Source organism: Astyanax mexicanus, chromosome 1, assembly GCF_023375975.1.
Source record: "Astyanax mexicanus isolate ESR-SI-001 chromosome 1, AstMex3_surface, whole genome shotgun sequence".
In the NCBI taxonomy this organism is placed as follows: domain Eukaryota; kingdom Metazoa; phylum Chordata; class Actinopteri; order Characiformes; family Acestrorhamphidae; genus Astyanax; species Astyanax mexicanus.
Window position 1 is genome coordinate 13,460,191 of NC_064408.1, and position 24,245 is coordinate 13,484,435.

Below are 24,245 nucleotides of genomic sequence, written 5' to 3' on the forward strand. Positions count from 1 at the left end.
ATAAGTTGCACATGAACATGCGTGTTCATCATTAATGCACAATAACGTTTGTGTGTATGTATGTGTTGCAGATTCAGTGAAGCCGCTGGAGGAGTTTGAGCTCTGTTTGCCGGATGGTGAGGTGACGGTGCATGGAGCTGTTGGTGCCTCAGAGCTCATCAACACTGCCAAGTCAGGTTAGAGTCCAGCAGGGTTCACCAGCTGTAGGTTACAGACTTTTAATACTTTTGATTTTAAGCCACTTTGGGACAGATATGAGATAAGAGCTATTTTCATTGGTTTCAGTGAAGATACAGAATCATTAGATTGAGTAATTAGATAAAAATTTAATGTGTACAATTTGACCCATATCTTGCCCTATATATATATATACAGTTGTGGTCAAAAGTTTACATACACTTGTAAAAAAACATAATGTTATGGCTGTCTTGAGTTTTCAATAAGTTCTACAACTCTTATTTTTCTGTGATAGAGTGATCGGAACACATACATGTTTGTCACAAAAAACAGTCATAAAATTTGGTTCTTTCATAAATTTATTATGGGTCTGCTGAAAATGTCACCAAATCTGCTGGGTCAAAAATATACATACAGCAACATTAGTATTTGGTTACATGTCCCTTGGCCATTTTCACGGCAACTAGGCGCTTTTGGTAGCCATCCACAAGCTCCTGGCAAGCTTCAGGTCGAATGTTTGACCACTCGTCTTGACAGAATTGGTGCAGTTCAGCTAAATGTGATGGTTTTCTTGCATGAACCCGTTTCTTTAGCACTGTCCACATGTTCTCAATGGGGTTTAAGTCAGGACTTTGGGAAGGCCATTCTAAAACCTTAATTCTAGCCTGGTTTAGCCATTCCTTTACCACTTTTGATGTGTGTTTTGGGTCATTGTCTTGTTGGAACACCCAACTGCGCCCAAGACCCAACCTTCGGGCTGATGGTTTTAAGTTTTCCTGCAGAATTTGGAGGTAATCCTCCTTCTTCATTATCCCATTTACTTTCTGCAAAGAACCAGTTCCACTGGCAGCAAAACATCCCCAGAGCATAATACTACCACCACCATGCTTGACAGTAGGCATGGTGTTCCTGGGATTAAAGGCCTCACCTTTTCTCCTCCAAACATATTGCTGGGTGTTGTGGCCAAACTGACCAGAGAACTTTCCTCCAGAAGGTTTTATCTTTGTCCATGTGATCAGCAGCAAACTTCAGCCGAGTCTTAAGGTGCCTTTTCTGGAGCAAGGGCTTCTTTCTTGCACGGCAGCCTCTCAGTCCATGGCGATGTAAAACACGCTTGACTGTGGAGACTGACACCTGTGTTCCATCAGCTTCCAAATCCTTGCAGACCTGCTTCTTGGTGATTCTTGGTTGACTCTTGACCATCCTGACCAATCTCCTCTCGGCAGCATGTGATAGCTTGCGTTTTCTTCCTGATCGTGGCAGTGACACAACTGTTCCATGCACTTTATACTTGCGTATAATTGTCTGCACAGTTGCTCTTGGGACCTGTAGCTGCTTTGAAATGGCTCCAAGTGACTTCCCTGACTTGTTCAAGTCAATAATTCGCTTTTTCAGATCCACACTGAGTTCCTTTGACTTTCCCATTGTAGCTTTTGTAGCTGAGTCTAATCACTGGGTCAAATGAGCCCTATTTAAATGGGCTCATGAGAAGTCAACAGCTGTAGTCAATCAGAATCACTTACAAGAAGTGAAGAGGCCATGACATGAAGCTAATTTGATTGACACAACTCGCTACATCACCAAAATTGACAAATTTTGTTGCTGTATGTATATTTTTGACCCAGCAGATTTGGTGACATTTTCAGCAGACCCATAATAAATTTATGAAAGAACCAAATTTTATGACTGTTTTTTGTGACAAACATGTATGTGTTCCGATCACTCTATCACAGAAAAATAAGAGTTGTAGAACTTATTGAAAACTCAAGACAGCCATAACATTATGTTTTTTTTACAAGTGTATGTAAACTTTTGACCACAACTGTATATATATGACTGTAAGGAGGATTCCAACTAATGAAAACTTGCACTTGCCTTCAACCTTATCAAGTTTTAAAGTGATCTCTACTGGGCTTGCTAATGTAGTTTCCGATAACAATACAACACCAATAATTGAAATAAAATCCCTGTGCATACATAACTTTAGGTATCAGTCATTGATATTAAGTCCTATTTTAGCGTTCTATCGGGGGGCCGTCATTTAGGGCAGGTCAGTGTGTCTTTGCTATCGTAATGATGGGAAAAGTACACCTTGCACTGCTCGAAATGCTCGAAAGGCATGCACTAGTTCTCTTAATTTATCATGGGTGTGTTTTGGGCATAACATGAAATAAACCATTCAACCTGTCTCCTGCCATTCCCTTTAAGAGGCAGGTGCACTCTGACTTTGGCAGATTGGTATTTTAAAGGCACAGCTCTTCTCAGCAGAGGAAACTGACTTGATCATTTGTGGTGTGAAGGTGTGTGAGCAGATCAGGAATTCTGATCATTATTGTTGTTACAAGTGACTCACCTGCTTTGGCAAGATAGCAATGAACATATGACGTTTGAGTGTTGTCTCGGTTAAAATCAATTAGTTTCTCACCTATGTTTTCCATTTCAAAGATAGCAATATTCCAGAAATGTACCTGAACACACCTCAAGGCATAGATATATCAATAAACTCTATCACTATATAGAAAATGCAGTCGCAAGGCGTAAAAAAAGACTGTTAGTGGGGTGAAATATAGCAATAAACATTCCAATGCAAAGGTGTCAGATAGTGCCCATTATCTGATACTGATCTGATATCTCTGTTGGACTTTTATTCTGAAATTTCAAGTTTGTGAGACCAAAGAGAAGCCAGCAGCCCCTTGCTTATTGGCTCTCTGTATATATTAATGCAAACTCCTCTTAAAGTCATGTAACAATAGTGATATCTTTTTATTTGGTGCTGTAAAGAAACATTTACAGCAGGTTTTCCATCATAAAGCAGAACAAAATAACCACACAGTGAACCATATAAATATTTAAATGCTTCTTTGATTTATATAGTAGAATCACTGCTTTGCTGAATAACCAATGAAGACAACTCTTTTTTTTAATGTCTGTACATTAACATAACATCACCTGCTCAGAACTAAAGGAACAAACATCAGTCTTGGTTAGGGTGTTACTTTTGGGAGATGTTATCGTTCGTACAGTCATGAAAAACCTGGAAAAGTCATGGAATTTGAAAATAGCAATGGATAGCAATGGCCTGGAAAAGTTTTGGAAAAATAAAAATACCTAGAAAGTTATGAAAAAGTCATGGAAATTTGGTCTACAAATCTTTGTGTTTCAGTTTATCGATAGGGAAAATCTATTTTTAGCTAATAAATACCTCAGTTTAAAGTTAATTCAGTAATTTAGCCTTACACAATGGAGCTCTCAGGATCCGACACACATTTTATTATTAAAGATTGTGTGTCATAATTATTTTAGGCCTACTATAATCAATTTCAAAATCAAAAATCGTAGGGTCATGAAAAAATGGTTAAAAATGGTTAAAAAGTGTATGAACCCAGTGTTATTTAAATGAGATCTTTGGTCAGATCAAAGTTTTAATCCTCACCATAACATATAAAGTGTTTGTGTTTGTGTGCAGATATCCCATATGTGCTGAAGCTGGAGTCTCACCCTCACACTACGTGTTGGCCTGGTCAGTCTCTCTACTTCATGGCTCCCAGTTTCCCTGATAAGCAGCGCTGGGTGGCTGTTCTGGAGTCAGTGGTGGCTGGCAGCAGGGGCTCACGAGACAAGGCCGAGTCTGAAGCGGTGAGTGGACTGTGGTCTGTGGGTGGGTGTGTTTGTTTATGTATGTGTTTTTAGGGTTATAATTTATGATTTAAAGATTAATCTGGGTGATTAATGTCCAGAGTCAGATTAAGAGCCTCTGGTGCTCACTATCCCTACATCACTCCCGATTACACACTACATATAAAATCACATTAACATTAAGGCTTTCTTTACTGGATCCTGTTCATTCTGCATTGTCCTGTGTAGAGATACAAATGGAGTTGAAGTGAAATTATGCAGACCTGCTGTTTGAACAATATTCAGTAAATTTGCTGCATTGTATTTAGGTCTGTTTTGTCTGTTACACTATATTATAGTTTTGTCTGTTTAACATCATACTATGTTATATTGGTAAGCTTACTGGCAAGCTTACTCTAGTATTTTAGGATCATTCTGTGTTCCCACGCGAGAAACATGCCTGGAGATGCAGAGAACAGCCTGCAATTTTGAAAATATCCTAAAATATGTAGGCGGTACCTTAGTGACTGTTTGTGCTTTTACAAACAAGCCCGTCCAGTTGCCTTCATTGCTAAAGTCTCAATAAAACACATTTTACTGTATTTTTCGCATTATAAGGCGCACTATCAATAAACGTCTATTTTCTGTTTTATTTTTATACATAAAGCACACTGAATTAGAAGGCGCATTTTATACTACTCTAGTAAGGCACAGGGGGTTTTGCAATATTTCCCTCTAATTAAGCAGATCTCACTGCTGGGTGGTGAGACCTGCAAAGCTAAGTAAACAAAACTGTAATTCTTTAAAAAAAAAAAAAAAAACATTTAAGATTACATTTCAGGGTTCCGGTGACGTCATCCACCTGAATGGCAGCCTAAGATCTCGGCTCCTCCGAAAAACTAGCATTTCGCCCCTTTAAATCAGCTAAAATAATTGCAAGTTTATATTACTAAGTGGGGCAAGAATGGGGAAAAGGGACGTGAACAAAAAAAGCACTACAGAGGAGCCGACAAACGAGGAAAATGCAGAAAACAGCTCCACACAAGCACAAGGTAACGAAGCTAATGCTAATCCTCAAGTACACGAGGCAGCTAGCTTGGCGAGAGTTCTGGAGGAGATACGGGACTTTCGCAAAGATGCGAACCAGCAGTTATTTGATATCAAGTCGGAGCTTAACAATATCAACCGTAAAATAGCTCAGGCAGAGGCACGGATTGAAAAGACGGAGAGTCGCGTACAAAATGTCGAACAAGTTCTGGACAAACTGATAAAAGTAGTGACCCAGCAAGAGAGCAAACTGCTCGATCAGGAAGGCAGGTCTCGGCGAGAGAATCTGAGGATATATAATGTCGCAGAAGGAGAGGAGGGACCGTCTATGGTGGAGTTTATCGAGACTTTACTACGGCAAACGCTGGAGCTACCCACGAGCACCCAGCTGGAGATTGAGAGAGCACACCGCTCCCTCGCTCCGAGATCCTCCGGGAGCAACGAGGATAAGCCGCGGTCAATAATAATCAAATTTCTCCGCTACAAAACCAAGGAAGAAATCCTTCGCAAGGCATGGGGCCAGAAAAGAGTGCTTTGGAAAGGGAGACCAATATACTTTGACCAGGACTATCCTCCAGCAGTACTACAGAAACGCAGGGAATACTCCGAGGCAAAGCGAGTGCTAAAGCAGAAAAGCATACGCTACCAAACCCCGTTTCCTGCGAAACTGCGAGTATTTTACGAGGACGGGACGCAACTATATCACACAGTGGAGGAAGCGACTAAAGATATGAAGGACAGAGGATTCCCTGTCAACGTGATTACATCAAGAGAGAGCCTGACCGAGCAGCTCTCCCGCTCTGCGTGGGTAACTATGGGAGAACTGAGAAAGCAGAGGCAGGTGGAGGAGCGAGAGAGCAATATCCGAGAGAGGTTACGAACCTTCAGAAGGCAGACTTCACCTGCTTTGGGCGAGTAAATACGAGTCCATTGACTTGGACAATGCGGACAAGCTAAAATATAGCGCACAAATATGTATATATGACGCTGTCCTGTCATTGCCATGCATAATATGCTGCATTCCCTACGTACAGTAAGCCATTATATTGCTTTCTGATATAATATAATTTCTGATATAATTTCCCCTACTAATATCGTAAAAATACATGGGAGGAATACATGGGAGTTAATGGACAGTTTTTTTTCTCTTTTTGTTGGGACTGCTTCGGTGGGGGCCCTCTACACACAGATGGTAGAGGCTTTCCCCCACGGCTGGATGTTTTTCCCAGCCCCATATAGGGTCTATTATTTGAGACCCCAGCCTTGGAACCAGACTCAAGTTCATGTTCGAGTTTCACTGTTATTGGTTTTCTTTTTGTTTGCTTTTTCTCTTTTTATTCAGGGGGTGGATCAACCAAGTTCTATGTCTGTGAGTATAATTGGCCACCAGTCTGTAAACACATATGGCTAGTAATAAGGTAAAGATTATTTCTTTCAATGTAAATGGGCTGCTAAACCCTATTAAACGGAAGAAAATTATATCTAAAATGAAGAAAGAACAAGCCCATGTAGTGTATCTACAAGAAACTCACTTAAATGATAAGGAACATGGAAAATTAAGGGGGATGGGCTTTACACATTTATTTTTCTCCTCATATAAATCTGGACATAGGAGAGGAGTTGCTATTCTTATATCAAGTAAGTTACATTTTGAGAAAAAAATGGAAATGGGGGATAAAGAGGGCAGATTTATTTTAGTACAGGGAAAGGTAGAGGGACAACCAGTCACCTTACTAAATATTTATGCACCACCAGGAAGTGACTTTAGTTTCTTCCAGAAGATTACTAATATTATGGTAACGAAAACAGAAGGAATTTTAATATGCGGAGGAGACTTAAATACACACCTACAACCTAAGTTGGATTCTTCTAGTGGAAAAACCAATGAACCAAAGACACTACATAAGAAAATAAACACTCTTTTTAAGGAGGTTGGTTTAATAGACGTATGGAGAGAACTATTTCCGAACAGACGGGATTATACATATTATTCTGCTCCTCATTCCCATTACACACGGATAGACTATTTTATTACATTTGCAACAGACAAAGATAATATACACTCCTGTGGAATTGGAGCGATAGACCTAAGTGACCATGCGCCTATATATCTGTACGTTGACCTTGGTACTCGGCAAAAGAATACAATTTGGAGACTAAATTCAAGTTTACTTAAGGACCCTTGCTTTAAGGAACAAATTAAAACAGAAATTACAAACTATTTGGAATTTAATGATAACGGGGAGGTTTCCCCGCCTATATTATGGGATACCCTAAAGGCAGTTCTACGGGGTAAAATTATAGCAACAACAACTTATAAGAAAAAAATAAAGAACCAGAGAATGGAGGAGTTGCAAAGGAAACTGAAGGAATTAGAAAAAAAACACAAGTCATGCAGGGCACAAAACATATTTGAGGAAATTAGGAACATTAGATATGAAATTAATAGCTTGACTACACAAGAAATTAAAACAAAACTAAAATTTCTAAAACAGAGATATTATGAAAGCGGGTCTAAATCAATGAAAATATTGGCTTGGAAATTGAAAAAAAAGATAGCAGAAAATACAGTACATAAAATTAAGGATCCAAGAACGAAGAGAATAAAACACAAGCTAACTGAAATCCAAGATGCCTTTGAAACATTTTATAAAACGCTATATTCAAAAATTCCAGGGGGAAGTGTGACCCAGATCGATGCTTTTTTGAACTCATTGGAGTTACCTACTTTAAATGATGAACAAAACGAAGTGCTTATTAACGACATAACTGAAGACGAACTAAATGCGGCAATCAGTAAACTCAAATTAAACAAATCACCAGGACTGGATGGTTTCACAGCGGAATGGTACAAGGAATTCCGTAAAGAACTGATTCCGGTTATGCTTCCTACACTGAACTGGGTTTTGAAAGAGGCACAAACACCACCTAGCTGGAAGGAAGCAGTAATTTCAGCTATATTAAAGGAAGGCAAGGATAATACAGAGTGTGGGTCATACAGACCAATATCTGTTCTAAATGTAGATTATAGACTCTTTACTTCTATTATGGCTAAACGACTAGAGGAGTTTCTACCCAGATTAATTCATAATGATCAGACTGGCTTTGTAAAACAACGTCAAACACAAGACAATATACGAAGATCCCTACATGTCATAGACCATATACAAAAAAACAACATAAAAGCCATAGTGATGAGTGTTGATGCTGAAAAGGCATTCGATTCAGTTAACTGGATTTTTCTTTATAGAGTTCTACACAGATTTGGCCTACACGAAACAATTATTACAACTATACAGGCCCTCTATAATAACCCAGTAGCCAGGATTAAGATCAACGGACATTTATCAAATAGCTTTACAATAGAAAGGGGTTCTAGACAGGGATGTGCGTGGTCACCCCAGTTGTTTGCTCTATACTTGGAGCCACTGGCCCAATTCATTAGACAAAAGGAGGACATTATTGGAATTACAATTAAAGGGGTAGAACATAAACTAGCTTGCTATGCCGATGATATCCTCGTATACCTAGCACAGCCAACACATTCTTTACCCCACCTGATGCGGTCGTTTGAACTATATGGTCAACTTTCAGGATATAAAATTAATGTAAGCAAAACTCAGCTACTCTCATATAATTATAACCCACCAGAAACAATTACAAATAGGTACCCTCTGACATGGCACACAGGATTTCTGAAATATCTAGGGATTACAATACCAAAAGATCTTGCAAAATTATCAGAATATAATTATCAGCCTATTAATGAAAGAATTAAAGAGGACATCACAAGATGGAATCTAATTCCTTTTTTTAGTTTTAGTTCAAGGATTGAATCCATTAAAATGAATGTACTACCGAGATTATTATATTTATTCCAAACCTTACCTATAGAAATTAACCAAAACCAATTTGATGAATGGGATAAAATGATATCGAGATATATTTGGCAAGGAAAAAGACCTAGGGTTCGCCTTAAAACCTTACAACTAATTAAAGAAAAGGGGGGCTGGGGTCTACCCTCTTTGAGAGATTATTACCTTGCAGCACAAATGAGGGCTGTTATATATTGGTGCAACCCAATATATAATGCACACTGGAAGAATATTGAAGAAAAAGTCATCCCCATCCCCATACAGACAATCCTAGCAGATGACAAACTACAAGACTATATAAATACCATTGAGAATCCATGGGTGAAATGGACCCTTAAAGTGTGGAAAAGGATTATAAAAGAATATAACTTAGAGGGAGACATTGCAATTCTTAAATGGTGTGCATATGATTCTAACTTTACCCCAAACAAACTGGACTCCAGATTTAAGGACTGGACAACCAAGGGAATAACAGCACTGTGTACAATCCTGGAAGAAGGAGCACTACCTAGTTTTGAAAAGTTTAAAAAAAAATATTCATTAGAAAAACAAGATTTTTATCGATACTTACAGATGCGAAACTTTATTAAAACAAAGGCACAAAATATAACTGAGTTGAGTGCAGGTCTAATGGATTTGTTCAGGAAAGCATATAATGCAGATACCGGTGGCAGAATTATTTCGTGTTTGTATGGAGCCCTATCAGATTTAAAACCACATTCAACTCTATATATTAAAAGTAAATGGGAGAGGGAAGGAGGGATAACTATATCAGATGAAGAATGGAAAACAATATGGAGATATCAATGGAAGTGCACTAGGTCCCTGTATTGGAGAGAGTTTGGTTGGAAAAACCTGATAAGATATTTTGTTACACCCTCTCAGAAGGCCCATTATGATAATAACCCCCCAGTGTGCTGGAGGAACTGTGGAAATTTAAATGCTACACATTACCATATATTCTGGGACTGCCCCGGTATTAAGGACTACTGGAAGAGGATACATGAAGCCCTACAAGAGATATTTGAATGTGAAATTTCCTTAGAAAGTAAGACTTTATATTTTGGGCTCATACCCCAAAAGTGGGAGAAAAGGGATAAATATCTAATGAACATATTGCTGGTGGCTGCCAAGAAAACTCTTACTAGGAAGTGGCTATCACAGGAGTGTCCTACTATAAATGCATGGATGGATATTATAATGGATATATATGAAATGGAGAAGATAACTGCTTTTGTTAATCTTACAGTGAGACAATTCCTCTCAGACTGGAAAAAATGGGTCGAATATGTCACACCCCTTAGACCTGACTTCATATTCACAAACTAAATATATCTCTGTACAGATAAGATCACCCCCTGTATGTATATAGTTTTGATATTGTGGGCACTATTTGTTTTTTTTTTTTGTTCTTTCTGTTGTTTGAGGGTGGGAGGGGGAGAATAGGAGGGGGAAGGGGAAGGAGGGAAGGGGAAGAAAAAAGAAAAAAAAAAAAAAAGAAAAAAAGTTTTAAGTATGGGGACTTACAGAAATGTTTGACTATTGTCTGTTTTTGATGTATGTGTATGCGTACATACACACACAAAGATTTAAATGTCCCATAATGACATGTATGATTCTGTATGACAATAAAAAAATAATAAAAAAAAAAAAAAGATTACATTTCAGAGTGCTGGATGGTAATCTACACAGATTTCTCTCTTGAAAACTTTTTTTCGTTTATTTACAGTAAGCTTAGATTTCCACTAAAGCTGGAGCATTAGCATTAGCAGCTAACCACTAGCGGTAAAGCTCATGTTGCTCCAGCAGTGCTAGCTGGGTTAGCAGCAGGCTACAGGTTGATAATACTCATCTCTGAACTGCCAAAGAGCTATTGCTTAGCCCAGTTAACAGCTAATGCTAATGCTGCTCCAGCAGTGCTAGCAGGCATTAGTAGCAGGCTACAGGTCTATAAAATTAACCTCTGAAAAGGAAAAAGAGCTAGCGCTTTGTGCGGTTAGCGACTAATGCTATTACTGCTGGAGAACAAAACTGAAACTCTTGTATAACTCTGTACTTCATCGAAGTGGTTTTACTGCTCCTTAATACCTGACTGGTAGAATTCATACATAAGGTGCACTAGATTATAAAGCACACTGACGATTTTTGGAAGTATTTTAAGTTTGTCTTATAGTGCAAAAAAATACGGTATATTATGTTTTTTATATTTTATATTTATTTAAAAAAAAAAATAAACTTGATTTTTCAAATAGTTCCAATGTTTGTTTGTTTTTTAATGTAAGGGCAGTAAGATGATCTTTTGGTGACCTGTTTGGTAGATATAGCCTTTGCACTTCCTTTACTGTATTACAGAATGTCAGAATAAGAGCACAAATCATAAATTAAATTAACATTGTCCAATACATTAACATTTTCTCCACAAATTACTAATTGGTGCAGCACTAGTACAAACTTGTTTGTTTGTTTACCCTATTCAAATTATATAGAAATCTGCATCCACTGATTCTAGCTGTGTAATTTAAAGCTTTCTAATATTTGGTAGTTTTTCTTGTGTGTGTGTTTTTGTCTTTCTATAACCTGTCTGTCTCTAGTCTGAGTGTATTCTGAGTCCTGAGTCCTAATCTAATCCAGTCTAATCAGTAAACCTGTGTGTCCGTGTGTGTTGTATGTTGAACACTATAGGCAGGTGTAGCTAAACGACAGAAGAATCTCTCTCCACTGGTGCAGGTAAACCCATTTCAGGTGTCCAGATGAACTCCAGTTTGCCTGCTGCTTGGGTCCTGCTCTGTTAACATCCTCTTACACAGGATGTGATATGTGCATAAACAAACACATACAGCACAGTGCAAAAGTTTTAGACAGTGTTTTTGTTACTATTATTACAATTATTAAAAACAACATATAGCATTACAGTAATAAAAAGTAAAAAATATCATCACTGTTGGGGAAAACCTTGAAAATAAAAGCCTTGCTGAAAAGAAATCAACTTTTTAAGGCTTTTAATGTAAGAACAAATAAGTGATTTTGGGGAATTTCTCTTTGTCCGTTTATTGTGAAATTTAGACACAATGTAAAGAACAACTGGCAAATGTACATTACATCCAGGACTTGGAAATCAGAAACTTTACTTTTATTTAGTATTCTTAAAGTGCACACAAAATGTATGCATTATAGTATATCATCACTGTCCAATTAAAAGTAAGGATCTCCAAAACAGCAACTTTAAAGGAGAGAGAAAAACGCTCTGAACTGTCAATGGAAGTCAATGTAAAAAGAGTTTATTTCTGGTCATTTTGAAGTATTTCTATTGGTCCGTTCGTCAAACAATTTTGGCACAGTGTAAGGGACAGTTTGTCTGTTTAAATCACAGTATGTAGTAAACTAAAAATCAACAAAAAGGGAGATTCTTTTTTTTTATTGGACAGCGACGATATGTATTATGTTTTGAGGATTAATCTTTTTAGTAGAATTAATCAAAGTATTTAATTAAAACAGCTAAAAAGAGACATAAGGTTTTTGTGTGACTGCAGTGAAATATTCCAATGTTATGTATCTTCGAAGAATATGTATCTTCCTAGATATAAAAATAAGCTTTACATAAAGGTATAAGACTTTTGCACAGTGCTGTAAATTCCCTTTCACCCTCATGTTTCTCAGACTTGTGTAGACCTGGATATCCGTAAGTTTGAATGTGCATCAGTGTTTCTGGTGCAGCATGTGTTCTTGCTCCTGTGCCCCGTCTTGTATTGTGTGCATGACTGTTTTGCTCACACCTTTTGTTCTGTGAATGCTGCTGCTGTTCATTTCAGTTCATCTCTCTACAGGACTCAAGCTAACTGCCTTCAGGCTTATAAGCAAACACCTCATGCTTGTTTATCTATGTGTCTACAGGCCAGATGTGTACATTACATTACATTATGTGTAAAGTCTTTCATTCCGTGCAGGATTAACTAAATATAAACCTATTTCTCTTTTCTCTCCCCCCTCTCTCTCTCTATCTCTCTCTCTCTCTTTCTCTCTCTCTCTTTCTCTCTCTGTGTTTTTCAATATGCAGAAACTATTGGGGAACTCTTTGCTGAAGCTGGAGGGTGATGATCGCTTGGATATCAACTGTACTTTACCCCTCACTGATCAGGTATTTCATTCATTAAGCAGGCATCTTCTTATTGAATCAGCATTATGTTGGAATTGCTAATTTGGCTCCTAGACTTCTAGAAAATTAGGAACTGGAGCCAACATTAAAGGACATGCTTTTGTCACAGATTGTGGAAGAACCATGTGCCTGCCAGCTTTCTGCTTACTTCACAAGAGTAACATAGCGCAGGTCCTGGCTATCCCAATTAAAATCAATGGATCATCAGTGTGCTTTTAAAGCTGTTGTTTTTAAGAAATAATGTAGACATAATGCTACTTTAAGCAAAACTAGCAGAACTGTGGAAGGTATATACTTGTTTTTGGAATTGTATTAGTATAAATGATAATGAGAATGAGAATGTATGTGTGTGTGTTTCAGATTGTAATGGTGGGTTCGGAGGAGGGGCTGTACGCTCTGAATGTGATAAAGAACTCTCTGACTCACATCCCCGGCCTCACCTCCGTCTTCCAGATCCAGATTCTCAAAGAACTCGACAAATTGCTAATGATCACAGGTCAGTACACACACACATACACACACACACACACGTACGTACCGCTGGTACAGTCTGACTCATCATCTGTATCTCTTTCTTTTCTTCTTAGTTGTACCAAGATACACTATATGTCTAAATAATTGTGGACACAATTTTTTTAAGCTTGACCCCTTGCTGACTTATATCCAATACTTGTCCAAATACTTTTGCCCTTATAGTGTATCTTTACCTAACTGCACAACATTATATAATGTATATATATATATATATATATATATATATATATATATATATATATATATATATATATATATATATATATATATACATTATATAACCTACCTAAGCTATCTTTCACCTTTTGACATAATTTGAACCTTTTTATGAACAAAAACTGTTTACCTGTACTTCCATTAAAACCTTCTTCTTTAAAGTTCCAATTGGGAAGATTTATTCTTGATGATATTAAACATTTATTCATGATGATATTAAACATGTTAGACATTGGCATAAGTTCATAGTCCATTTTTGTGTATTGACATCTTTTATGTTTTATGTGGTTTAAAATAAGTCATGCTTTTTTGCTTGCTTTTTCTTGGCTTACTGTTAAGTGTGTAATAGCCACACATTCATTTAAATGTTACTAGCTTTACTATACTTTGATTAAAGGCATTTAAGACGGCGCACAATGGGATTAAAAAACCTGATACCAGTCAATTAAAATCTTCCGTAATCAGCTTTGATTCCAGTCTTTGAGATGAGATCAGGAAATCCGTACTGAGACTTTAAACTCTCTGAACTGACAGCGCTCTGGTCTGTTGTGTAACTGCTTTGTTGTAGCTGTAAAGTGTTTGTGAGTCTTTTAAAGCTCATAACTGACAGCTCTTTGGTCTTGTTGTGTAGGAGAGGAGCGTGCTCTCTGTCTGGTGGAGATTAAGAGAGTGAAGCAGTCTCTGTCTCAGTCTCATCTGCCTGCTCAGCCTGAGCTCAACCCTTACATCTTTGAGGCAGTGAAGGGGTGCCACCTATTCGCATCTGGCAAGGTATTCACCCAAAACACCTACAGTACTTTACGAAAGAAAAAAATGACATAGAGTCCTCAATATCTTAGTTTAATACCATGTTTTTTTTATTGTTTAGCAGTGGAGAAATCCACATCATTAATGTGTCCCATACATTTATTACAACTTCAGATAGCTTTATTAGTTTTAGTGGAAATATACAGGAATGTTTTACCACAACTCAAATTTCAAGGTCTATTTTTTTTCCTTCTTATAAACATTCAGTTACACCAAACACATTAATGACATGGCTTATCAGTCCACTGTTCCTTATACAGTGGCATAAAAAAGTATTTGCCCCCTAAGGATTTATTTTGTTTTTGCTTTTTTGTAACACTGATATTTTAGAAAACAATTAGAACACAAACTTTATTATCAGACAAAGATAACCTGATTTAAAAAAAAAAAAAAACATTTATAAATTATACTTTTTTTATTAAAGCAAAAAAACTATCCAAACCAATCTAGCCCTGATGAAGTTGTGTTTTCTCAGTGAAATGACTTCTAGACCACTTCTTGTCTGACCATAGCATTGAGATGTCTTCTCTGAAGGGAAGGGTCTTCTAAAATAAATTCATTTTTCGGTGCTATTTATTTGAGGTTTTGGTGATTTACCAGCTCCTGCTTGGTTTTTTGGGGTCCCATTCTTTGTTAGGTTTCGAAACTGTTGAGTTATTTTTTCCACATTTGAAGCATTTATTAAAAGCTTTTTAAAGAAATTGTTCACTCAGAATACCTAACACTAGTATTGATAGTTCCCAAATTGAAGATGCTTTTGAGCTCTAATACCACCAGAACTGAGGCATATGGTAACCCTGTTGCTAGCTATACACTAGTTCCAAGAATCGTAAAGAATTACTAAATTATTAAAAGGTATTAAAAGCTGAGCCATACTTGAAGCATAAGGGCTCGGTAAGCATTAGTACAGATTTCAGTTTAGTACATTTTAGTTTAAATGCGCACAAAAATAAATATATTATTACCGTATATAAATATGTTTGAGTAGATGCTTATGTGAAAATAGTGGGATTTATTGAGGTATAACTGGATAGACTGTGTTTTATTGTACCATAAAATAGGCACGAGACTGAACTAATATCAGGGGCCAAGCCAAATCACACAGATTCCATAGGACCCCTCCTCATTTTCAGTAGGCCTTTTTAATATCAATGTTATAATAATAATAATAATTGTAGTCACTTTTCCACATTGTATTATGGCAAACAGTTGGCTGTTTTCATGCCTTTGGCTAGTGTAATTGTATTTAGTTTAGTGTTTTTATTGAATTAAATTATTTGTTATTGTTTATATACTTTTTTTCCTGGCTCTGTCAATTTAAAAGTTTGTACTTAATGGCCAATTTAACTCATCAAGGAAATTAGCATACATGTCACATAAATTTCACATAAGCTAAATTGTTTAGCAAACATTGTTATTACTGGTTAAATGAGTCATCTTGTTTTTTGTGAACATTTGTGAATTGTTCAGATTGAGAATGGGATGTGCATCTGTGCTGCGATGCCCAATAAGATCACAATCCTGCGCTACAATGAAAGCCTCAGCAAATTCTGCATCAGGAAGGAGATCGAGACCTCAGAACCCTGCAGCTGCATCCACTTCACAGGCTACAGCATCATCATCGGCACCAACAAGTTCTACGAGATCGAGATGAAGCAGTATGTGCTGGAGGGTGAGAGCAATTTCACATGTTTCTCACACACACACATACACACATCCATCCAGTCATCACACCTGGATAGATGGGGCCTGTAGTGCCTTGTCTGGTTTTGCTGCTGTATTGATCTGGTGTGTGTGTGTGTGTGTGTGTGTGTGTACACAGAGTTCCTGGATAAGAACGACGTGACTCTGGCCTCAGCTGTGTTCGCCGCCTCCTCTCACAGCTTCCCCATCTCCATCATCCAGGTCTCCTGTGCCCCTCAGAAGGACGAGTACCTGCTCTGTTTCCATGGTATAAAAGCTGCAAGCCTCTAAAAGTGTTTTTGTGTGTGTGGTCATATAATAAGCTCTTTGTGGGGGCCAGATTTCCCAGAATGCTCTGCAAAATATGTTTTAATGCTCCACGGACTGATAAAGAACATCGTTTACCATTACATTACATTACTTTTGTGCATAAGAGAGAAAGAAAGAGAGAGACTAGAATTTCCATTTTGAGTATATGAGTGTTTACTTTTCTTTGTCATTATCTCAAAAGAGTTTGGAGTGTTTGTGGACGCGTACGGCCGCAGGAGTCGCAGCGATGACATAAAATGGAGCCGACTGCCTCTGTCCTTTGGTAAGGCTTTGTGTCACCTTGAACAACTAGCACTAACACACACACACACACACACACACACACACTTTAGAAACAGAAATCACTTAGCTTTGTCCATAACCATTGATACATTCAGCATATATAGATAATAGTCAATATTATTCTTTATGTGTTTGTTCTAGATCAAGCAATCCACCCTTTTGCAACACTCTTCGCTCACTTAACCCACCACAAAACCTTCCATAGTCCTCAGGAATATTCTAATAGGACCAACGCCTTCTTCATTTTCTAGCCCACAGCTTGAAAACTGCTGCTTTAGATACTGACCAGCTTTAGGACCGACATCACGATGTAGGCTATAATTAAATCTTTCTCCTTCCAGCCTACAGAGAACCCTACCTGTTTGTGACTTACTTCAACTCTTTGGATGTGATCGAGGTCCAGAGCCACTCTGCACTGGGGTAGGACAGAGTAGTATTCTTCATTAATTCGTCTTATTACGTTTTTTTTTGGTTGAAAAAGCACACACACATGATAATGATGTCTTTTATTCCTACTGTATTTTTGCGTTATGACATGTATCGGATTATAAGGCGCACTATCAATAAACGTCTATTTTCTGATCTATTTTCATACATAAGGCGCACCAGATTATAAAGCACATTATGCGACACTAGTAAGGAACAGGGGTATCGCCATGTTTTCCTTGTAAAACTGGTCAAATTCATACATAAGGTGCACCGGATTATAAGGCGCACTGTCGATTTTGTGGAAAATTTAAGGATTTTAAGCGCTCCTTATGTGAAAGTAGTGTGGAAAAATAGGAGTCTAAAACAGAACTGAAATACTTGACCTAATCAATTTTCTGTGTTGTTGCATGTGTTAAAATCAGGCTGACCAATTAATACATTATTATCGTGGTTGGACGCAACAAATGAGAGACAACACACTGACTACAAAAATATGCATAGAACTTTTGGCCCTACCTTATTCCCTGCGAAAGATAGCTCATTGCTATCTTACACTTTTTTCACACCTTCCACCTGCATCGTTTAATGGAGCTTACAAAAATATCTACACTGATAGGTGTGGTGGTCTGGAAATTAGGTGTATTCAGGTGAATTTCTGCCGTATTGCAATCTTGGCAACGAAAAATACAGGTGGGCCTTTATTAACACTTTATTAATATGTGGGTGTATGTGGTTATATCTAGGCCTCACTCCTATGCTCACCTGGACATCCCTAACCCACGCTACCTGGGTCCTGCCATTTCATCCGGCGCCGTCTACCTGGCCTCTTCCTACCAGAACAAGCTGAGGGTCATCTGCTGCAAGGGGAACCTAGTGCAGGAGGGCTCCACCTCCGAGCAGCAGAGAAACGGCTCCACCCGCAGGTAAGATTTTTTATTCACACTTCAAAATAAAGCTTTATTTATTTGTTTTTTACAGTTATTTTACCGTCTATGTCAACTAGACATGATCATATGTGTTTAAATGATTAAATAAAGTGCTGATGTGATGGCACATTGATAACTTGACAGAGTGTCACTCTGCCCTTGTTTAAAGCATTTAAAGAGACATTCTGTGCTCCTACCCTAGTGTTTATGCAATGCATGCTGGGTATTGTCATGAGAGGAGATTGACTCTTGTTAAACTATGCTCACCAGTTTCTTAAAAGCATCGTAGTTAGGCCTGTCATGATGATTGTATTTTTGAAATACATTAAATGGATATTGCCTTAATCATTGTTGCTTCCTCAGTATTGCCAATAGTTTTTGTTTCTTTTTTCCCCTCAATGAACATCTATTTTTATACATAAGGCGCACTGGATTATAAGGCGCATTATGCAACACTAGTAAGCATTAGGGGTGTCACTATTGTTCTCTTCTAATTCAGCAGGTCTCCCTGCTCAGTGGTGGTGGGGGTAGCTAACTAAGCTAAGTTAAAAAAAAACAAACAAAAAAACGAATTGAATTATATATTGAATTAGTCAGACAAGAGCTGGATGTTAATCTACACAGATTTCTCTCCTGAAAACTGTTTATTTGGGTGAATAAAGTTGTTCTGTTTATTTACAGTAGATACAGTACCTTAGATATCCAGTATTTTAGCGCAGTTAGCAGCAGCGCTGGATGCGGTTAGCAGCACTTAGCACTAGTAAATGCACTAGTAAACGCTGCCCAACAGCTACACTGAGGAACCCTGAGTGTTCCGGTAACCCAGGGCCATATTAGCTAGCGGTTCATCCCACGTAGCTTGTTTTAACACTGTAAACACACAGACTACAGTCTGATATACTCAACTCTGAACTGTGAAAGAGCTAGTGCTTAGCACGGTTAGCAGCTAATGCTAATACTGCTCCAGTCTCAGTGCTGGAGAACTGAAGTAAAACTTCTTCATAACGCTGTACTTCAGCAGAGTGGCTTTACTACTTCTTTTTTATCTGAATGCTAAAATGTATACACAAAGCGCACTGTAGATTGTTGGTAAAATTAAAGGATTTTAAGTGTACTTAATAGTGCAAAAAATACAGTTGCAGCCTTACTGTGGATGTACTAGTGGTGGTGGTCACAGTGGGGGTGTTGACTGTAGAAGAAGTGATCAGAAGAAGTGTGTTGTTATAAGGTGAGCACTATGTGTGTAACAGTTGGAGATGTGTCCTGTGTGTAACACTCACAGTACGTCCTGTTCTTTACAGGAAGAAGAACGCTTTTTTTATTTGCTCCAGGGAGTGAGGAGGGTATTACTCATGTTTTATTTTATAACTCATTTTACCTGCTTCTGTTAACAAAATATGGTCAGCTGTGATTAAATGATTGAATAAACTCTGAGTTTGTGTGTGTTTGTGTTATATGGTATGTCAGTGCTGCCACCTGTTGGTAGTAGTTTGGTTGTTTGCATATTGTGATTCCGAGCAGCTTGTTTTGCTCACATCAGGAGGACCTTGTTTTTTATTTCTCAGGAACTGACAGGTATGGGATCAGTTGTGTGTGGTTTAAGAAAACAGATTTTTCACAGGGTGTTTTTAATGCACATTAACACACTTTTACATATTTATGAAGAGTTGCATTTGCAAAAACATATAAAGGTGTGTTTAAAGGATATGCATATATTTGTAATAATAAAAGTGAAAGTAACTAACTACCAAATTAATTTGGGTGCTGGGTTAGACATTAATAATGCCTAATATTAGATGCACAAAGGGGATGATGGGAATTGTAGTCCACCGTATGTGTGTTGGGTGAAAACCTTTTAATTTACTCACAAGCACACCTTTCTACTATCTGTCCATTAAATAAAAAGACTTACTTTTAATATAAGGATGGGCAAACGGGCATCAGAACTCACCTATATACCTATATTTTTTCTGCTGTACATGTTGTTATATTAAATAATACAGGGATTTGGGCTATGTATTGTCAACTAGTGAATGCAGTATATTGTGCATCCCTAATATAAATATATATTTGTGGAGTTATATTGTCATGAATTTCTGCAACAATTGCCCTGCAAGCATACCTGTGCTCTTTGCAGGTTTAAATTGTATTTCCTGGATCAGGATGAATATCCCAATACAGAGAGCTCTAAAGAGCTTGAAAGAGGATAAAGGCCCCAATCCTGCACGTGAATGTGGGACAGACTGAGACTTTTATATTTGATTATTCAGCATTACCACACAAACATAGACTGAACTTGATTTTTGTGTGCATCTATATAGTTTTATTTTATTCCCCATTGAATTAAAATGTAGTTAAATTATTTTTAAAAAAAAAGAATAAAGTAAAAAACTAGATATCACTCAGCAATATCAAACTTGTTGTATATTTGAATATAGGTATAATAATAATAATTGCCATATTATTGGTATATTTGAATACTGTGTAATTAAAATGTTAAACAGATCAAAAGATGGAAATGCCCAGTTGCCCATCCCTACATTAAACTACTGTAAACCTACACCAATATTTCAGTTTGATCCTGACTTTTCTATCTTTTATTCCCCCTAAAGCAGCCCTAACAAGCGCGGCCCACCTTCCTACAATGAGCACATCTCTAAGCGGCTGGCGGCCGGACCCTCGTCACAGGAGAGCTTACACCAGCCCGGGACGCCCCACCGGTACCGTGAGGCCCGCACCGAGTTCCGCAGGGACAAGTCGCCCTCACGCCCCCTGGAGAGAGAGAAGTCTCCGGGCCGGCTGGTGGAGCAGAGGCTGGACCGGTCCCCTGGCAGAGCCATGGACCCCCGCCTGGACCGCTCCCCCGGGAGAGTGATGGACTTACGGAGAGAGAGGTCACCCGGCCGGGCGTTCGAGGAGCCCCGCCAGAGGCTGCACACTGGCTCAGCACGCACGCCCATCAATGGGGTTAACAAGGTACGACCTGGGGTTAAACTGGAGCCAGCAATATTGTTTGGTTTATATTGGATATTAATTATCATAAAATAATAAAGCTACTCCTAAATAATTCTAGCTACATTTCCAGAAATATGTGCAATATATATATTGTACATTATACTTTTTCACAGTCTCTTTAGCAACAATACTGAACAGATAACAAATTAATACAACAATGAATAACCATCCATGTGAAATATGAGTATTGTAAGGCATGTTTGAACTGTTTTATGATATTTATAATTAATATAGAACATAAGTTAAGAGGGCTCAGAGTGGTCCAACGATCCAGTTTAAAGCTCTGCCACTATGTTCGGGAGATTGCTAGAATCTAGATAATGCAGCTTGCCATCAGCTGCCGGAGCCCTGAGAGAGAGCACAACTGGCCTTGAGTAGATGGCGCTCTTTCCCCTCATTACTCCTAGGGTGATGTAGATCAGCACGAGGAAGCTGTGAGCTGCTGTATCAGAACCGAGTAGCTGCGCTTTCCTCCGAGTGCACTTAGATGCTACTCAGCAATGCTGCATCAGCAACAGTTTGAAAAGAGGCAGTGGCTGACTTCACATGTATCGGAGGAGGCATGCACTAGTCTTCAGTCTCAGCTGAAATAAAACATTTAAATAAAATAAAAACATTTGTTATTTAAAATCCAATTCAATATTTCTCTCCCATTCCTAGATTCTACATTATGTGGAATTTAAGCAGTAAAATCTTAATTTAATGAATCTTTTGTTTTCATTGATTTTTGATGTCACAAACAAATGACTAATTAATGTCTACAGTCATAAACCTACAGCAGTTTAGCACTGCCCTTGACTTCCTTAAACCAAGTTTTATTATAATTATTATAATTTTTATTCTAATTCTATTTGTATTTTTTATTAAAATGATTAAATTTAGTTATTATTTTCCTTGTCATGTCAATCCCTGTTTTTGTAAATGCTCGGCTACATTGAAAATGAGGGTTGCCCTCAATGTACTTCTGAGCCAAAATAAAGGTTGATTGATTGATTGATTGACCCAGAGATTCTGGTTAGACCTAATTCTAAATGCTGCATCACTGAATATTAATGCTTGTGTTTCTCTGTGTGTTTTGTGCTCGCAGGTATGGGATCAATCATCAGTGTGAGGCAATCAGAAGAGAGAAACAAACCCTGCACACTCCTGGACAGTTAATGTAATAAGAAGTACATAGTAAGTCATGTGACCTGGTCCACTAACCCTCGGTAGAGCAGAGAGGCAACCAACCAGTGAAACCCCTGCACAGCATTAGCAGCCACAGCACAATCTCTCACTGTAGACGGCCTTACTGATAATAGAACATCGATTAGCTCATTAACGCCCATCTGGCCAGCAGTGTGTAGTCCTACTAACACTTCTAAACTACCTGGGAACGGTGGCTCGGTTACATGATCCCACATTCCTGGTTTGATGTGGAAAACTGGATGTAGGATATATTCCAGCGTTCCGCATCAGCTGTCTGTACTTTATGAACGGAGGAAGATGACGTATTCGCCTCTTTACTCTTCTTTACTCTTTTTTCTGTTTGTCTGTCTGATTTATCTGTCCTTTTTCTTCCCCCTTTTTTCTTCTTCTTTTTTTTCGTTTTTTCAACCTGAATCAGGTTTTCTGAAAGTGATGTGGCACGAAGATCATCTTGAGATGGTGAAGGAAGGTGGAGCGAGAGCATCAGTATTAACGCTTTCTCTCCTCTTCTTTTTCTCTCTGATCTTGCAGATGATCTTTAAAAAACACCACAATGCTTTTGGTAAAAGCCAGGTTCTGCACATCTGATGTATCTGTCTCTCTTTATCTTTCTCTCTCTCTCTTTTTAAGTCTTTTTTCATGTCTCTCTCCGTCCTACTCTCTCTCTTTCTCTCTCTGCACTACCCACAATGTCCGTCCAACAGCCTGCTGGCCCTGTTACAAGAACAGGGACTTTGTAATACTTCAGGATGTCTTTGTATATAAGCTGATGTTTCTTTCTTCCTATCTTTCTTTCTCTTCTTTTTTTTTTTTTTTAAAACACTATAAAAGGGAATACTAAGGCTGGTTAAGCCGTGTCTATTTTTGTTAACGAAAAGAAAAGCGAGACGCTCGTTTGTAAAATCGCGTTCTTGAATGTCTAAAACAAAATAAATAAAAAAATAACGCTAAATATGAGGACCACGTACGATGTCCACGCGTTCTGCTTCGAAGTGCAACATTTCGCTCGGAATCCGGCTGGTGTATGTGATCATCCCGTCTTAAAAGCGACGTCTGCGTATCGGTCGGCTACGGAATCGTATAAATTGAGCATATTTCTACCATGTTTTGCTACCATAAGAGCTCCATCCTGTAAGCTGTAAGATATGTATCTATAGAGTGTTTAACTGTTTACTTTCAGTTCGTTTCGTTAGTTTTGTTTGGTTCTCGGAGCTCCAGAAGAAGATTAAGCATTACGACAAGGATTGTTAGCTTTTTATATACAGTATATATGTATATGTGGCACAGGAAAATGCAACGAATGGCGGCAGCTCCCCTACCGAGGTGCCCGTCGTGCTTGGACGGTCCTGGCTGCATCGCTCGAGCCAGCGCGACCACTGACCCTCAGGATCAGAATGAATGACTAGCAGAAATATGAACAGAGTAGTATTTCTATTGGAATGAATGGTCTACTGAAGTGCCATGTACAACGAGTGGCCTGCAGAATATTACGATTTCTCCATAGTGACTTTCTCAGTGATACCGTTCCAACAGTGCTGGGTCAAACACCAAACACACACACACACACTATGATAGCCATTCGTGCAGTGCAGTCTCACTCTGTAGCATGTAAAACTATGTGAGGAAGAAAATAAAAAAAAGACAAAAACAAACAAAAAAAAGAACAAACCATATCGGTCATTCGTTACGTTTCTGCCTCTCGTTTCCTTTCCTCTCCTCGTCATTTGACGCACTTCCTCTTTTGTGCTCTTAACGCTGATGTCTGACTACTGCTGACCAGAGAACTAGCTTTCCTTGTAGTCTTTTTTTAAATGTCAAATCACATCAACTATAACTACTATTAAAAGAAGCTCTATCTTTCTTTGGAGTTTGTCGCCTCTCATTTCTGTCCTTCAGTGTGTCTTACCTGTCAGTTTTTTTTTAATAAAAACGTTTAAAATACTTCCACAGTGCATAACACTTTATGGT

The 24,245-nt window shown here is 38.2% G+C and overlaps 1 protein-coding gene across 10 annotated transcripts in view; it reads left to right on the forward strand.

Moving 5' to 3' along the window:
• cita (citron rho-interacting serine/threonine kinase a) overlaps positions 1 to 24,137 on the forward strand; it is a 155,581-nt gene extending 131,444 nt beyond the window's left edge. For 5 of the 10 annotated variants that reach the window (XM_022665832.2, XM_022665835.2, XM_022665833.2 and 2 more), the window contains 13 exons: positions 72 to 176; positions 3,644 to 3,813; positions 11,397 to 11,441; positions 12,769 to 12,849; positions 13,228 to 13,363; positions 14,249 to 14,388; positions 15,895 to 16,096; positions 16,247 to 16,375; positions 16,619 to 16,699; positions 17,061 to 17,139; positions 17,892 to 18,071; positions 20,687 to 21,050; positions 22,177 to 24,137. In XM_022665832.2, the coding sequence (XP_022521553.2) occupies positions 72 to 176; positions 3,644 to 3,813; positions 11,397 to 11,441; positions 12,769 to 12,849; positions 13,228 to 13,363; positions 14,249 to 14,388; positions 15,895 to 16,096; positions 16,247 to 16,375; positions 16,619 to 16,699; positions 17,061 to 17,139; positions 17,892 to 18,071; positions 20,687 to 21,050; positions 22,177 to 22,200 (1,736 nt within the window). In that variant the 3' untranslated portion in view covers positions 22,201 to 24,137. Of the gene's footprint in view, positions 1 to 71; positions 177 to 3,643; positions 3,814 to 11,396; positions 11,442 to 12,768; positions 12,850 to 13,227; positions 13,364 to 14,248; positions 14,389 to 15,894; positions 16,097 to 16,246; positions 16,376 to 16,618; positions 16,700 to 17,060; positions 17,140 to 17,891; positions 18,072 to 19,375; positions 19,509 to 20,686; positions 21,051 to 22,176 lie in introns of those variants that run through there. The other 5 variants (XM_022665836.2, XM_022665837.2, XM_022665834.2 and 2 more) reach the window with 4 other exon arrangements.
• Positions 24,138 to 24,245: the final 108 nt, after the last annotated feature.